The sequence below is a fragment of the Monodelphis domestica genome, chromosome 1, assembly GCF_027887165.1.
Source record: "Monodelphis domestica isolate mMonDom1 chromosome 1, mMonDom1.pri, whole genome shotgun sequence".
Classification (NCBI taxonomy): domain Eukaryota; kingdom Metazoa; phylum Chordata; class Mammalia; order Didelphimorphia; family Didelphidae; genus Monodelphis; species Monodelphis domestica.
Window position 1 is genome coordinate 657,461,200 of NC_077227.1, and position 15,776 is coordinate 657,476,975.

Consider the following 15,776-nt stretch of genomic DNA (forward strand, 5'->3'; position numbering starts at 1 on the left):
TAGTAAGTTCCCCATGCAGGAAAGTGTTTCAGGAGAACGTTTTCTGGAGTGTGGTAGAGGACCTTCCTGAATTCATTTGGAAGTAATTAGATGATCCCTGAATTCCCTTCCTAACCTAATACTATATAAATTGAAACCATCCCACTGTCTTTAAATTCTTCCATGCCTTTTCTGGCTTAAACATATGGAGACTTGCATTATTCTAGGACAGGAAGTTCCACTAATCTATTGAATGATTACTGTATGCCCAGAATCTCTTAAGATCTCTTAGGATCATTCAAAATACAGTATTTGTGCTCATCAGAACTCCTGTTGATTTGGGCAGACTGTAGCTACTCAAAAGATCCTGGTTGTTAGGATCTTCTGCTTTCCCTTGGTAGATTGGTGCCTGGCCTAAGAGATCCAACAGGCAAAGTTTTCTTTTAATTCAGTCAGATATTTATTGAAATCACTCCCAAAATATGAATAAAATCTGGCAGACACAGAAAGATAAAATATGGTCTCTGTCTTCTAGGAGTTTGCAAATTAGAACTTTCTGCAATTCTATCTCCTCCAGAAAAAAAGATGGGGAGAAGCAAAAACAAAAGGCCAAATCCTTGAGTGATATGAATGGTTTTCTTCTTTAAATAATCTCCAGGAAGACAACATTTAGCATTTTACTAAAAAATGTAATTCTTATTCCTAAGTGGTTCTAATTATTTCCTTTTTTTGGGCAAGATGTAAAGAATGGGCAAATGAACTCCACTACCCTACCCAGCTCAGCCCTACAGGCTTATGCCTGCAATCCAGGACACTTCACTAGGGTAGAAACAAGAATGGAGCTTAAGCAACAGTAAAATAAACAAAGCAGTGATTATGATTCGAGGGAGGTAGGAGTTATTTTCTATTCAGTCAAAAGGAATTGATTTCCCCTGGAGTGTCACTTACATCTTAATGATTATTGGAAGCAAGACAACTTAACAGAGTGATGCAAAAACAAAATTAGATGGGACTGCAGATCAGCAGCTTATCTTGACTGCTCACCTTGAAGGCAAAGTTAGGAAAACATAATAAATGTGGTGGCAGGATATTTAAAACCATACCTTAAAAAAAATCCTCTCTCTGAAGAATGAAAGGGAAGGGGGAACTATTAAACTCTGAAGCAAATACCAAGCACATTGAGAAAAGCAATTGAGATAATTAGGGGTACCTTTGGCTGTGTCAAAAGACTCTTTTTTGTGAAGTAAAATTTATGTTTATTATTTTAACACACAACTCAAAATACATTAGTTCCTTCCTGGGCCCCAGCCCCGCAATTCAAAGTAAATGGAACCTCCAAGCACCCGCTGGCTGAGGTCCAATTCTAGCCCCTTTAGGGCCACTTTTCAGGGCTTCATCCAGAATACCCCCTAGTGCCACCCCATTCCCACACCTTCGTGACCCAAAGACAAAGGTTTGTGCCAGGAACCTGAGGAAAGTTCTACCCTAGTGAAGAGGCCCCTGACCTGATTCTCCCCCGGACAGGGGAAAGAAAGGCAGAGGGCAAGACTGGTCCGGCTCGCCAAGTGTTCTGTGCAGTAATGGCCCTCCCTGAAGCCCCTCGCTTCTGTGTCCGCGGGCTGGAGGGTCAGGCCAGGTCAGGCCGGTCTCCTGAGTGCTCTCCTGGCGCCCTCCCTCCCTCCGCCCCTCGCTGGCCTAAGTCTTCCTTGGGCAACCCGAGAGCGCTCAAGCAGCTGTGTGCCCGTACTGCGGAAGGGTCATCTGGGCGAGTCTGTAGGGCTGGGGAAGGACGCCGAGTTCCTCGGGGAAGAGGGAGGCAGCACCCACGCCGCCGCCACGTCCAGGGATGGGGGGACTTCTTGGAGCTGCATAGGTCCCCGTAGTGGAGCTTCCCCAGCAGCATCTCGTTCTCCATAAACAGCCTCTCAATGATCTTGAACTCCTTCTCCAGGGACTCCAGCAACACCACCTGCTCGCTGGAGATGGCCATATGCTTGTCCACTCGAGCTTTCAGCTCTTCCTTCTTCTGCTGGACCCTCTTCAGCTTGTCTACTAGGGCCGTGTTGCTATCCACCAGCTTCACCATCTTGAGCAGTTTGAGGTCCTGCTGGTGTAGCTTCTCATTCACAATCTCTAGCACTGCCTTGAGGCTCTCCAACTCCCGCTCCAGATACGTGACCTGGGGTTCTTCTGCCTCTGCAGCAGGGCCAGGTACTTATGGACCTCCTGCGCACGCACACTCTGCAGCGGCTCATGCTTGCCTGTGTAGAGCTCCTTCAGCTGGCTCACCAGCTCCACAAACTGGGTCAGGTGCTGCTGGTTGAGTTTGTCCACAAAGGCCTGGCACGTGGTCTCCAGCTCAATCTGGGCCTTCTCGGAGGCAGCCAAAGCAGCGGTTCTGTCTGCACTCTGTAGCCAGAACCAGGCTGCAGGCCGATAGGGTGGTGGCCACTTCCTTCAGCCCTTCCAGGGAGCCCAGGGACACTCCCATATCTGTCTCCACTCTCTCTGCTCTTCCTCCTCTCCGGCTCCTGGGCTAGCTTCATTGTGAGCAGGGGCTTGAGGCCCTTGCAGGACAGATTCCGTGGCTCTCAGGAGGATGTTTGGGGTGCCTCTGCCTTTGTGGGGCCCCATAGCTCCGGCCCCAGCCCTGGGCAAGTGCCCTGTCTTGGGCAGACCGGCTGTGGGACCTCCTCCTCAGTGCGGTGTTCTTAGAGTCTCCTGGGAAGTGCTTCTGTGATGTGTTTCGACATGCACCTGGCTCCTGAAGTGCTTCAGGAGATGCTGCTCGTGGCTCTTACTCATGAGGATCTCTGCCTTGGCATCGGCCTTCCGTGGCTGTCCTTGGCACGCCGCTGCTGCTGCTGCCTTTTGAGGGAGGCTCTGCTGGCAGCAGGGGTCTGAAGGATGGTCTGGGCCGGGCTACAGGCTCTGGGGGCTGCACCCCAACACGGGACATGACTTTGGCTTTGATATTCTTGTAATTAGGGCTTGGAAAGCTTATTTTCTCCATCTTGTGGAAGCTGCCTGCTGCCGGGGTCCCAGGAGATTTGGCTGCTGGTTCTTCCAAGACGTTTGCCAGGATGGGTTTTAGCGCCTCCATTGGGGGGGGGGGGGCAGTTTCCTGCTGGCGACTGAAGCCTTCTTGGGTGTTTTTTTTCTGGTTTAGAAGGTTTCTCAGCTTTCTTAGAAGATGAGACATTAAATTCATTTAATGTTGAAGTTTTATTTTTTTCTTAAAAGGGGTTTCTTATTGGAAATTTTAAATGAGTGATTTTAGGTCTCAGGAGTGTGGCTATTCCCTTATTTCTAGGTAAGTTGAGGTAGTTGCCTATCCTGTTTTGAAAGGGTTCCCAACCTCTGAAATGTGTATGTGTTCTTCAGTGTTTGGCAATAGAATCTAATCTGTTTTATAATTAGCCTTAAAAAATGGTTAAGAAAAAAAAAACCTATGAGCTATCCGGTGCCTTCTTTCCTGGGCCCATCACTAGGGTCCTGTTACTTTTTTATGATTGTTTTTATTACATTAAAATTTACAGAAATATCCCTCTCTCCCTTCCCTCCCTTATTAGAGAAGGCAGGATTTGACAAAAAGATGCATGCATATCTAAAACTATGTCTTGTTTCTTTTTAAAAGTTATTTTTCTGCAGGTGGGCAAAGCCAATATAATTAAAGGGATAATCTTGCCTATTACCTCGTTGCATTCAGGATTCAATTCAGAGAAGAGACCTGACAGTCTTTGATATTTGAGTTACCCAAATGGGCCTCAGAATAATCATTTTAAAACAAGGTTAGACCAGAAGGCCTCTAAAATCCCTTCCATTTCTAAATCCATGGTCCTCTAATCCCGGCACCTAACTCTGCAGGTAAGACTCAAGGGAAAAGGTTAGGCCCTTTCACATTTTACCTACCCTCTGAAAAACAATCAGCTTCCCTCTGGGTGTCCCCTGGGCTACCCTGCCATGCCCAGGTATAGCTGACTTCGAAAATTGAGTTATCAGCACAGCCATAATGAAGTTATATATTTAAAGCTATTTTTCCACACTTCAGGTGTTTTTTGGGAACCTTTTCAGTTGCCCCCTACCTGGAATATCAACCTTTTATTCCCAATTATTTAAATCCTACCCATCACTTAAAGCTGGTCTCCAGAACTACCTCCTCCTTAAAGCATTTTCTGGCCACTCCAGACTACACTTCTCCAACCCCCTATAGCACTTCGAGTACCTGTGACTTCTCTGGCACTTAGATGACCTAATCTTGTAAATCTTGTAATTATTAGTGAATTGCTTCCACACCCCTAAGAAAAAGAAGAATTTATATTGAGCCTACTTTGTGCCAGGAACTGTGCTGAGCACAGGTGATTCCAAAAAAGAGGCAAAAGACAGTCACTTCCCTCAAGGAATTTACAATCTAATGGAGGAGAAAATATGCAAAGTGAGCTATATATAGGATAAATAGAAAATAATTAGAGGAAAGGCATTGGAAATAAAAAGGGAATGGGGAAGGCTTTCTGTAAAAGGTGGGGTTTTATATGAGACTTAAAGGAAACCAGGAATCTACAGTCAGATCAGAGGAGGAAGAATATTCCAAGCATTGAGGGACAACAAGAGAAAATATCTGGAGCCATTTGCCCTCACAAAAATCAGGATGCCTAAGTGATAGTATTATTCCCATTTTACAATTGAGAAGAATGAGACAAGCAGAGGCAAAGTGACTTGCCCCAGTTATCAAGTATCTGAGGTCAAATCTGAAGTCAGGACTTCTTGACTCTAGGTACTCTATCCCCTTCACCACCTCTGTGACTTCTCATTTCCCCTCCATTCCTGATTTGGCCTGGGCACATAACAAAGACACATTGTTTACAATCCATAGCTAGGGAAATGTTGCTTTTTTTTTTAAATAAGTTTTTTTTAATTTAATTTGTTTTCTTTTTACATTGGGTTTAGAGATAAGTCCTACTCTATGAAAGATTTCTTATACCAAGTAAAAGAATTAAGTAAAATTAACAATACAGTGATTTCAGGAGGAAGTGCACACAAACATTCCACATCATTAGAATCCAACTTAAGCATGTTTTAATTGTTTTCACCTAACAGAAAAGGATTTTCTCTTTGTCCATCTCTCAGGCCAAGACAATAAAAGAGAAAATAAAAAGAAATTGAAATATTGCCTATTTAATGTCCCTATGAGTTTTTAGAGCAAGGGTCATGGGGAACCTGATCTCAAACTCGAACGATAGAACCGAGCAGTGCCTTTGGCTTGGAATCTGCTTTGTACAACCTCTGGCACCCTGCCACCGAATTACTGTCAAATAGGATGGTGAATTCACCAGGAGAAGGTCATTTTGTCTGTGTCTTGGGCAGGAGAGAATAAGTCTGTTCTTTCCTTTTGATTCTGCAAGCCAACAGGAAAAGTATCACTTGTGTTGGTGTTTTCATTTCCAAAATGCCTTGTTCATCATATCAAAATGTTTAAGCCACTGTTCTGCCTGCCAAGAGGAGCAGTTAAATAGTCTTATTTTGTAGGTGATGGAGCCATTACCATTCGCCAGACCAATATTTAGGACATATGCACTGAATTATTTAAGCCTCATAACGCATGCAGCAAATAGCAAAGTAAAAAAAAAAATCAAAACAGTCTGAATAACTTCACTATGATAACATTTGTTTCCTCTGGTCCCCTGGATGACTCTCCTTCTTTCAAGGGCATGCCTGTAAGCACTAGGATATCCACCCCAAAGCCTCCAATCTCTCAGCCTTTCCTACTTCATCAACCATGCCTCCCTCCCTCTTCTCCCCCCACAAAGGATCCAGGAAAGGAAGCATTGGAATTTGTGTGTCCTGGTGGAAGATGATATGTGTTGGGGGAGAAGAGGCTGGCGTTCAATGCATGTGGGATGGAAGCAGGGACTTTTTCTCTCTCCTCAATCTCAACTAATTACCAAAGAAGCTGGCACAAAGTATCTAGGAGCTTTATTTGTTGGTAGAAGAAAAATAAAAGGTAGGCAGAGCCTTCCTAAAGTAGAGGTACAAAGTGCATGACACGTCATACTCTCTTGCTCTATGAGCAACAGTTATTTTCTCCAAGATCAAATGTAAAGTCTTCTGTTTGGTATTTAAAGTTCTTTATATTGGGGTCCCTTCCTACCTTTCCAGCTTTCTTATAGCTTCTTTCCCTCCATGATTCCCATTTCGCCATTCTCTGTCCTTGCGCTGTCTATCTCAATGCCTGAAATATTTTCCCTCTTTATACAGACCTCTTAGATTCCTTACTTTTCTGCAAGACTCATCTCAAATCCCACTTTCAGTAGAAGGCCATTCTTCATCTCCCCTGAGGCTGCTTTCCCGCATATAGAATCACCTCCCATTGACTCACCATAGATGTTGTATCTACGTAATTATTTACTTGTTATATCTGCCATTGGAACTTATGCTCCCTGAGAGCAAGAACACTGGGTTGTTGTCGTTCCTGTTGTTCTTTTGCTTTCCCCTTTCTTCATACCCCCTTGGCTTTAGGAATGGCTGGTACATAAAATATGCCTAATCAATGTCTGTTGACTGCCCCCTGCCTAAAGATTGCTACTCCATCAAGTACCTAGATGAAGATAGGTTAAGAAAAAAGCCATGCATTTGTCCAGGCTAGTACATGCCTTAGGTACAATTAGAGACATTTATCTTGAGTAAGTCCATTTTCCAATTCTATTTTCTTATCCCTATAGGGATAAGAAAATAGAATTGGAAAATTCTCTCCTGTCTTGTTTCCCAAAGTTTTTTTTTTTTCTTAGCACTAAACTTGCAGTCAAAAATTTCTTCTTCTACTCTCTATGCCTACTCCACAAATGTATTTTCATTTTCATGGGAGTCTATTGGAAAATCACAAAATCCTTCTAGTACTAAAATAACAAATTGCTAATGGTGGAATTACAGGCAGAGTGACAATCACTGAGCATTATTTGGAGCAGAAAAGCCTGTCTACTGTCTCTCAAATCTTATAATTTAGATGGTCTGACAAAACCAAAACAAGAAAGAAAAAAAGCTAAATAATACCTCCAAGAGACAACTCTCCTAAGAAAGATGGCTCACCCACTTAATGTTGCTCTAGGGTCAGATGTATCAACAGGGTGAGACAGGACTTTGTCTCTCTTCTAGTCTCTCCCCTCCCCAATGAATCTTCTACAAAATTGACAAACACATTGGAACACAGAGACCTTATTATCTCAGTCCCTTACCCCAAATCTGTACTGACTCCCCATTATCTCTAAGATAAAACCCAAACTTGCTATTTAAAACCTTTGATAATATACCTTCTACCTACTTTTCTAGCCAGACTGTCCTGGTTGTTTCTCAAATAGGACATTCCATCTCCTAACTCTGTCTTTCCTCTTTTCCCCTTTTCCCCTGTGTCTGGAATGCATTCCCTCAGCACATCCTCCTCTTAGAAACCCTTAGGTCCTTGAAGAGTGTTGCTTGGGTGCCTTTTCCTGCACAGGATTCTTCTGGATCCCTTCCATAATGTGTGTTTTATCCTTCTTCAAATGTGTTGTTCGGTTGTTTCTGACCTCTCATGAACTTGTGGATCATAACTATCCATGGGTTTGTTGGTTTATTTGTTTGTTTTTGGCAAGGGCACTGGAGTTATTTGCCATTTGCTTCTCCAGTAAAACCAGTGTATCCTTTGGAGAAGCAATCAGGGAGAGGTTAAATGACTTACCCAGCTTCACCCACCTAGGAAGTATCTGAGGCTCAATTTCAATTAAGGTCCCCCTAACACCAGGCTCAGTGCTCTAACCAATGAGACATGGCTCCTTCCCGTCTTCAAATGACCTTCCATTATTTTAAATACAGTATACTTTGTATTTCTTTGTCGGTGTAGATGTTATATTCCTTCAGGAAAATGAAAATTCTTCCATGGCAGGACTTTTACTTGTTTTTCCTCAGAGTCCTCACACAGTCCCTCATATAGCAAGCACTTAAGCTTGCTGAAATGGTCTGAATCAAAAATGTGTGTCATTATTATGATTAAGATATTTGGAACTCCAGAGATATTTTCAGGATATCATCAAAGACCTCAAGGCTCTATCAAACAGTTGGATTTCCAAACAACTTGCACTTAAGCTAACTGAATCCTCTAAACTTGCATAGAATTGCAATTACTTGCTGTGGATCAGTGACTATACATAATCTCATGGTCTGGTCTGCACTGGGACACTGTAAAAAGCAATGGGGAGGAAACTGAGTAAAGGCTAGGGTCTCTGACAGCTATTTCTTGTCTCCTCAAAGAAAAGTATTATCCATTTAATGACAATGAAAATTTCTTTACTATGCTATAATTTACAAAGGAAATTTACATTTCCTCACATTTTTCTCTATTTCCACACCGTGTGCATCTAGAAAGTCAGCACAGAATAATGGAATGTGGACTTGGAGGCAGATAGACCAGCTCTCTTCAGGTCTCAGTTCTCATATTTAATATGTGTATGACTTTGGATGTCACTTCGTTTTTATGAGCCTATTTCCTCATCTATAAAATGGGAATGGTAATAGTAGTTTCATCTTACTCACAGGATCTCCCAAATACTATATAAAAATATCCCCATGGATTTCCCCAGCACAATTCTTAGATATCAAAATTTGAGTTTGGGTACATGGAGGAAATTAGGACAAAGAGGGGCAAAACTACCATCTCTGGTGGGCTTAGAGATCAATGTCTCCCCTACATGCAAGAATGATATAAATTCAATAATTGACAGTTTCACCATTAATCATCCTCAGAGCATCATTGTTACAGACAGAGTAAATTCACAATTGTCTCCATTTGGCCAAAAACCCATGGAAAGTTCATTCTTCAATTGTAAGATTTAAATTAATATAAATAACTTCAAGTATTAATTTTATAAAGTTTATTAATAATCACTTGAAGTAGAACATAAAAAAAAGAAGTTCAAAGCCTAATTCTCTAACTAAAGTAAGACCATGTGTGTATATTCTCCTTCCTGGCTAAAAGCCAGCTTCAGCCATCACATTCAGGGAAAGAGAGAGAGGCGCGGTCACGCCAAAATTTTATCCTTAGTTTGTATGCAGTGTTCAGTGTTCGCATTCAGTGTGAGCGCGCGAATGGCATGCTGGGTAAGAGAGTCCTGGAGAGCAAATTCTATCCACACACAATCCTGCAGAGGCAATGGGGGAAGCCTTTTGGGAAGAAGCTAGCACCCTTAAAATTACCAAACAGTGCAGAGGCCCCTCCGGGTTCACCTTCCTCTGCATCATTCTGTTCTTTCTTTCAAGTAATCCATTCCAAGCCACTCTTCCAGGGAAGATACCAAATGCCACAGGCTAGGCCTGCCACAATGTGGTTTCTCACCTCAGTTGCAAAAGAAGAATGAAATGAGCCACTCAAAGAAAACTTATTAACTATATCAGGGGATGAACATTGAGAATAGTAGAGTATTCTGTGAGAACACATCCTTGGTTTAATTAAACTGCAATTTCCCTACATCGATGTGCCCAGGGTGGTTTGCTGGGAAAGCCTGACAGAGCAACTGGATCTCCTTGTGCCCTAGATATTGTGTTCTCAGGTGACCAAGATTCCCCTGAATCTTGAGGAGAATTTCAACAATTTTGGGGGAAAGGATTAGCCTAGCCTACAGCTCAGGGCACCTTGAGGCAAATCCCTCTCACTATAAGGATAATATGATATATTATAAATAAGAAGTAGAATAAGCAATCATATAAGCATCAAAGATGTATATATATAATACATATATATGAATATATGTATATTATATATATATAAATTAAATACTCTGTAAAGTCCAAAAGAAAGAAGATTCATGACTGAATGAGCAGACCATGGAAGATTTCATGGAGCAGATGTCATCTGGGTTCATGTTTAAAGAATGGGTAGGAATTCAACAAAGAGGAAGAAGAAAGGCATTTTAGGCACAGAAAAGGGGACAAGTATAATTAAAGAAGATTATACTATTAAAGCTTTGGAACTATTTGTAGAGTAACTCATGCCCCAACTCACTCTCTGTGTGACCTTAGTAATGTCATTTAACTTTTCAGGCTGATTTTCTCCTCCCTAAAATGAAACTTTAAGGTCCCTTGAATCTCTACTGGTGAATAATTTTATGTTTGTTTGTTTTTTTTTAAGGATTCTCATCCCACTATACTTCCCTAGGCCAAAATTCAGTGATAGTGCATAGGAGAGGGAAAGAAAGGAGAGGGGATGGTATAGACCTGGTAAATTCTCTTGGCAAATAATTGTTAGATTGGGACCAGCTAGGTGGCTCAGTGGATTGAGAGCCAGGCCTGGAGATGAGAGGTCCTAGGTTCAAATCTGGCCTCAGACACTTCTCAGTCATTTAATCTCCATTGTCTGGCCCACACTGCTCTTCTGCCTTAGAATCAATACATAGTATTGGTTCTAAGACAGATGGTAAGGATTTAAATAATAATGATAATGATAATAATTGGATTAAATCACTTTGAATGGAGAGGGGAATAAGAAGACGAAAACGACGTATGCTGTGTACAAAGGCAAAGACTTGATTGTATATCATAGCAGAATTGAAGCATTCTTCCTGTTTGCAGAAACCTTTCTCATTTAGTCAAGAACAGACCATAATCTATTTGGAGCATTTGCTCCCTCTCATACTTCCCTTTCAATATTTGTCTCAAAGGAACATTTCAAGAAATCACTGATATCCAGCTCAATCTATATTTATCAACAGCACACTATGTGAAATCCTGGGTAGCTAGAGGATGAGCTTCGAGTCAGGAAGATTTATCTTCCTGAGTTCAAATCCAGCCTCACACACTTGTAAGCTATGAAATCCTGGGCAAGTCTAACCCTGTTTGCCTTAGTTTCCTCATCTATAAAATAACATGAAGAAGGGAAGAGCAAACCAATCCAGTAATTTGCTCAGGAAACCCCAAAGAGGGTCATGGAATATTGGACATGACTGAAATGACTGGACAACAACAAATGACAGGCAGGCATTGTGCTAGGCAATTAGGACACAAGGACCCAAGGACAAAATGAAAACAACAACAACATAGTCTTTGCCCTAGAGGAATTTATATTTTACTGGAGAAATACACGTAAACAGACATAAGTATAAACAGATTAAATATACAGACAATTGGTTCAAGATTGAGAAAACAATAACTATGGAAAACAAGAAAGGACTCTCATAGGAGGGGACACAGGAATTGAGACTGACAAAAATCAGGAATTCCATAAGGCAGAATTAAGGAGTTTATATTTTAATAGAAGAGACAAATTTACATATATACAAGATACATCCAACATAGATAAAAAGTAACTTTAAAGAGGAAAGCACTAGTCATTAGTTGATGAAGGGGTGGAGGGGGTGACTAGGAAAAACCTCTTGCAGAAGATAAAGCTCAAGCTAAATCTGAAGGGAAGTTAGGGAATATATATATATATACATATATATATTTGTATTATGCTTAAAATATATCTGTGTTTGTTTTATGCTTATAATATATCTCTCTCCTCTCCTGAATTTCATTGTAAGCTTTTAGATGTCAATGATTGGTTTCATTTTTGTTTTTCTAGTTAATCTTGTGTGTCTTACACTTAATAAATGTTTGACGACTTGATGCTATCCTCTCATTTATGTATTCATTTTTACCACATCATAGTTAGTAATGGTACTTGGCAAGAATAACCTTTTCATCCTCCATTCATATGCTCAGTCTTCTCATGCAGTCTTCTTTTTACTCTGTTGTTCTTGTTCCATTTCTCAGTATTGTCCAATTAATTGTCCCCAACCCCATTTGGTGTTTTCCTGGAAGAATGGTTTTCTGGAATGGTTTTCCATTTTCTTCTCCGACTCATTTTATAGGAACTGAGGCAAACAAGGTTAAGCGACTTAGTATCTGAGCCAAGATTTGAACTTATGAAGGTGAGAATTTCTGATTCCAAGCCCAGTTTTCCACTGTGTCACCTAACTACCTCATTTATTTTGTACTCATATTATATTCCCAGGTCTCCCCACTGAAGCATTCCATACATATCTACCCTCTGTACAAGTATCCCTATTCTTTACAGCATCTGTCAATACAGGGCTCAGGTTCAGAACATTTTATCCAAACATTTTAGGACTATTTAGGGTCTCCTTTATTCAAAGTTTAGCTTATTTCCTTTCTCAAGTTCAGGTTTTAAATGGGAGGGAAAGCAAGGAAATATGTCAGGGTAGGAGTAGAAATGTAGAAATGAGCAAAGTGGTCCCTTCCAGCTCTAACAGTCTATGATTCTATTATTCTGGTCAGGGAAGGGGAAGAATCATCACTTAGGTGGGGAAAGCTGGAAGAAAATAACAGGATGACAAACTTCCCCTACTTCATCATTCTGCCCAAGGCCAACCTTTCTTATAATATTGGATGCACCTTTTATTGGATGCTGAACTAATTTACAAGGCAAGTGCTTCATCCCTTCTTACTCTGCTGTATGTGAAGGGAAAAATATTATATACATTTACAACATTTCTTCCTCAAATCATAACACTATTGATGATCAAGCTAAAGTCTCTAACAGTACATGGATATCACCCTTCTTCTTTCCTTGATGTTCTATATCTCCTCTGCCTCTTTGCTATATCTATTGATTTATTGATTGAGTGAAGGCTAGAGCTAGAAAAGACCTTAGATGTTATTTAGTCCAAGGTTTATAACCTAGTGTCCATGGACACATTTCAGGGGATCTGTGAACTTGGATATAGGGGGGTCATCTTTATTTCATTATAATTGGTTTTCTTTATAATCTATGTATTTCATGCATTTCCAACATCCATCAGAGAAGAGGTCCATAGGTTTATCAAGATAAAAAAGGATGTACCAAAAGTTAAGAATCTTTTCTCTAGTCCAACCCCCTCATAGAATCTCAGCTTTGGAAAAGAGCTCAAAGTCTTTCCAACTTATGCCTGAACGAACATTTTCTTGGTCAGCTGTTGATGATCATGAGGAGGAATGTGGGCTCCAATTTCAACAATGATTTTTTCCCTTCAATGATCATTTTTGAGCTGGGCTAGGGCTTTTTGTGGCTAGTGGCCTGGGGTGCTCCTTTGCTATCAGTTGTTATTACTATCATTAATGAGAAAGGTGTGCCTTCTCTCCATAATGATTTACCCACTCATTGATAATTATGGATACTGGACCAGAAGCATGTCTGACAATTTGGGGAGCATTGCCAAAATAGACAAGCTAATATTCTCCCATTTGATAGCCTTCCAAGGGCTTGAAGAGAGCTTTATGTCTCCTCTAAATCTCTTCTCCATGTTAAGTATTTGCAAGCCTTTCAACAGATCCATGTAGGTTTTAGAGAAGGATAGGGAGAATGCTAGATTTGGAGTTAGGAGACATCTATAACTGAAATCTTACTTCCTGATCCTATTAGCTATGTGATTGAAATCAAATCATTGAACCTCTCTACATTTCCCCATCCATAAAATGGTAGTGATTATACCTATATCACCTTTCTTACAAAATTGTAGCAAGGTCAAAGGACACAATTATATATATATATATATATATATATATATATATATAAACATATATATGCATTTAGTTATGCATATATATATAATTTTACAAATCTTAAATTGCTATATTTAAATATCAGCTATCATTACATTCTTGAGTCCTCTCACAATCATTTTTCTAGACATGACTCAATTTGGCTATATCTTTTCTAAAATGATGGTGTCCAGAAATAAACAGTATGTGTTAAGGGATGAGAATGAAGCCTAGAAATGTCTGATGTAGGGAAAGGGAGCCAAAGAAAGTGTGAAAATGGTATAGAAGGGGGGAAAAGAGGAAGACAGAAACCAGGCTTGACCATCCAAAGCTACACTGAAACCTCTAAATCACTAGATGCTATATGGAATAATAAACACAGGTGTATGTAGGTCATATGGCACTGCAATCTCAATTAACAAGGATTATCCATTGGGTGATTACAATTGACTTGGTGTGATGAAATGTACCTATGGGCACCCAATAAAGTAAAAGATATAGTCTCTTACATCAAAGCATGTACATTAAAGCTAAGAAGGTAGAACTTGTATTCAGAAAAAAAAGTAATGAGGGTATTTAAGAGTTATAGGTTAATATACCGACAGGAAGTGCAATGAGGTTACAGAGAAAGAAGGGATCTTTATAGGTAGGACTTGTTGGGGAAACTATGCAGGAGGTAAGATTTATTCTGAGGCTTGAAAAACAGAAAAATAGAGCAGAAATGAAAGTATATTTCAGGGATGCGGACACATCATAAACAAAGAATGTATATGTTTGCGGATAAAACATTGTACTGCAAAACTGGAGGAGAAGAGTGGAAAATAAAAGTCAACAGTTTGGGTAGAATTTTAAAAACAAGACAAGAGTCTGGACTTGGCATGATAAGAAATGGGAAGGCCTTGCATAGTCTGAAGCAAGGGAGGGTCACTTTAAAGCAGTGTTTAATGTGACCAGTCTGGCAATTTGTATTTTGATAGACAAGAAGCTAGAGTTGGGAAGACCAGGCAACAAACAGATTCAGTAACCCAAGTGAAGTGGTGGTTCCGTGAACAAGGCTGGTGGTTGTAGGAATTGAGATAAAAGGGTACATAAAAGATGCATTTTGAAGAAAACAATGACAAAACTTGTCTGAGCTACATCTACAGATTCTGGTATGTGGAATAAATTCATTTGAAAAAAGACGCAAGGTATCCTAGGTGAAATATCTTGGGACACTGTTCTATAATGGAGTATCAGATACTCCAAACTTCCTTTCTATGATAAAAGATGAATAAGAGAGATAGACAGACAGACAAAGAGAAAAAGAAGAGAGAGTGTGTGAGAGACACAGAGAGAGAAACAAAAAGAGATGAAGAGAGATCAACACACAGAAAGACAAAGAGAGAAATCACAAGGGATAACCCCAGTAGAAGACATAGTATGGTTCTCTAAGATTGTTCTTTCCTGATTCGGTGAAGTAAGACCATCACTCAAACAATACAACTTGATGCCTCTGGAACTTGGCTAATAACCAGCCCCTGACTTCTCAATCCCCAGGAGGTAGTGAGAGTGAATATGAGAGAATTTAGACCCCAGGAGAAAGACAAAACAATGATAAGACCATGAGGGTTACCGCCTAAGGGCAGACAATGGACCAGATCAAGTTGTGTCAAATTTATCTCATGCAGTTCAAAGCTAGTAGAAATTTAAGAGGCATGGAGCTGTTAGGGTCAAGAACTGCTATAGAAGAAAATCTGGACAGAGACAGACAGACAGACAGAGAGAGAGACAGAGAGACAGAGAGAGAGAGAGAGAGAGATCTCACTTGAGTCCCTTGTGAAAAGCCTTAGTTATCCTAGCTATTCTGGTAAAGTGTCTGGGAATTTGATGACTGTTTTGGAAAGAAGTCAAAGATGATTCCTCAGTTTCTAGATCAGGATAATAACCAATGCATGTAATACTCTGGGTGAATGCAATCCTTTAGATTAATTTCCACTGGATGCTGCTGCCATGCATCCTTCCCTGAGCCAGGAAAATTATATTTTGCCATCCATCAGCAAGCCTGAGATGTTCCCCACAAGATTCCTGTCCTCTGCCCAGAACATGCTCCTATGGGTCAGTCGCTCCATTCTCAACTCTTTCTTTCTGGCTTGTAGTCACAAAGAAGCCTGCTCAGAGCATGCTTTAGGCAAAAAATACTTTATCCTAAAGCTGAGAAGAAAAGAGAAATTTACCTCTCATGTAGTCAATGCCAGTCTTTCTGAAGCACCAAAGAC

General features: G+C 40.5%; 2 protein-coding genes across 3 annotated transcripts in view; one reads left to right on the top strand and one right to left on the bottom strand.

The window, feature by feature from the left end:
• FSHR (follicle stimulating hormone receptor) overlaps positions 1-15,776 on the top strand; it is a 283,858-nt gene that overhangs the window by 13,337 nt on the left and 254,745 nt on the right. The gene's annotated exons all lie outside the window — the stretch shown is intronic.
• Positions 329-2,211, bottom strand: LOC130456571 (microtubule-associated tumor suppressor 1 homolog). Its single transcript, XM_056814026.1, has one exon. The coding sequence runs from the start codon at positions 2,063-2,065 to the stop codon at positions 1,607-1,609; it is 459 nt and encodes a 152-aa protein (XP_056670004.1). The 5' UTR covers positions 2,066-2,211; the 3' UTR covers positions 329-1,606.

Coding starts and splice junctions, on each gene's coding strand:
- LOC130456571 (XM_056814026.1), bottom strand. CDS start 2,065: ATGGTGAAGCTGGTGGATAGCAACACGGCCCTAGTAGACAAGCTGAAG.